This window comes from Morone saxatilis, unplaced genomic scaffold (genome assembly GCF_004916995.1).
Source record: "Morone saxatilis isolate NCDOM2014 unplaced genomic scaffold, NCSU_SB_2.0 Contig2, whole genome shotgun sequence".
Lineage (NCBI taxonomy): Eukaryota > Metazoa > Chordata > Actinopteri > Moronidae > Morone > Morone saxatilis.
In genome coordinates, this window is record NW_023339762.1 from 23,026 (window position 1) to 24,492 (window position 1,467).

Genomic DNA, 1,467 nt, shown 5'->3' on the forward strand with positions numbered 1-1,467 from the left:
TTTCTTCTTGTTCGTTCTGTTGTTAAAATGTAATTTATTAATCATTTATTATGACATTAGGGCATAAAAGTCTTAGGACTTGCTTGTGACTTTAACTAAAACAATGCCACCTCTGCTATATACAGTATGTTGTGCAGAGAATTGTCTGGAAATCTTCACTGGCAGTGACACATCACATTTTATCACTTATCTACCTTACTGCCTTGCTGCATTTTGCCATTTTGAAAAGACAGAAGTGTGTTACATCAAAGCCCATGATGTCCTCTTTACAGGACATTAAGACTAAATTAGACTGCATGCATGGAGTCTGAAATAAAGGCCTCAGTGGCATGCCCTCCAAAGAATACAAATATTAATTTCTGGGTCTTAATATTACCATATTACTGTTAATGCAGTTACATGGTTGAGAGTTGAACTTGGCTTACCAGCAGACAGAAGTTCATCAAGGACATTGAGGATATTTAAGGTGCTCTCCACATCCCCTGCATTCTGCAGAGACAGATAAACAAAGTAGGAAAAATACATTGAATGCAAAAATCTTTTCTTAAAATAATGTCTTTATTTGGTAAGTGGCCAGTATTTACCTCAATAGGGCCCCCGACTGTGAGGGACCCATCCCCACAACAAACATATGTGTAAGAACCTGTATCCTATAGGTTTACATAGACCTATCTGATGTCTCATTTACTCTACATGTTGATGTAATGCCATTCTTCCCAGAAAGGTTTCTCATCCAAATGCTTAAAATGGTCTCAGTGGGACTGGAGGTGTATTGGTATGGCTGACTACAGTATATGGCTTGTTAAATTACGGACTATCAACAGAAATCTTTTGAGATGGCCAAACATTTCACTCATTAAAATGGTTGTGTTGTATTGTATGAAGAGAAGCAGCATGGCCACTGATAAAATGATTTCAAAATTTAAATATTGACAGTATTACATAAAGAGCATCTGTACTGAAATACCTAAAGAAAATCAGCATTAAGTTACTGCAAATGCAAACATTTCCTGCTACTGCAGCTTCAAATTAACAGCATTTAACTGGCGAAACACAAGTTGAAATGACAATAGTTCGTTAAGCTGCCCCCAGAATTCTGTGACCTGTAGTATTAAACTGTATTTGTTTAAATAATAGTGTCACACAACGCACACCCTAACCCTCGCACAACAATGGTGCAACTGCATAATAGCACAAGACCAGTTAAAAATGATTAATATCATGCCAATCATAAATGGATAGTACTTGTATACCACTTTTAGTTAGCTAATTAACTCTTTTCATACACATGTGCCTATTTCAAAGGTCAAGAATGAGGAAGTTGTGTTCATATGATCAAAAACTACAGCTACTAAAGGAGCTTAAGGGTGTGAATTTTTTTGTCAGCTGAATTTAGACTAAAAAACTAATACCGGCCTATTCTGATATTTCTTAAAGTGGTCCTGTGTATTTTTGTTTGTTTTTGTT

At 36.0% G+C, this 1,467-nt stretch overlaps 1 protein-coding gene across 1 annotated transcript in view; it reads right to left on the reverse strand.

The window, feature by feature from the left end:
* Positions 1 to 372: 372 nt before the first annotated feature.
* LOC118330273 (cytosolic carboxypeptidase 1-like) overlaps positions 373 to 1,467 on the reverse strand; it is a 30,399-nt gene continuing 29,304 nt past the window's right edge. Inside the window, exon 3 of the mRNA XM_035664758.1 lies at positions 373 to 489. Coding sequence (XP_035520651.1) covers positions 373 to 489 — 117 coding nt within the window. The remainder of the gene's footprint in view (positions 490 to 1,467) is intronic.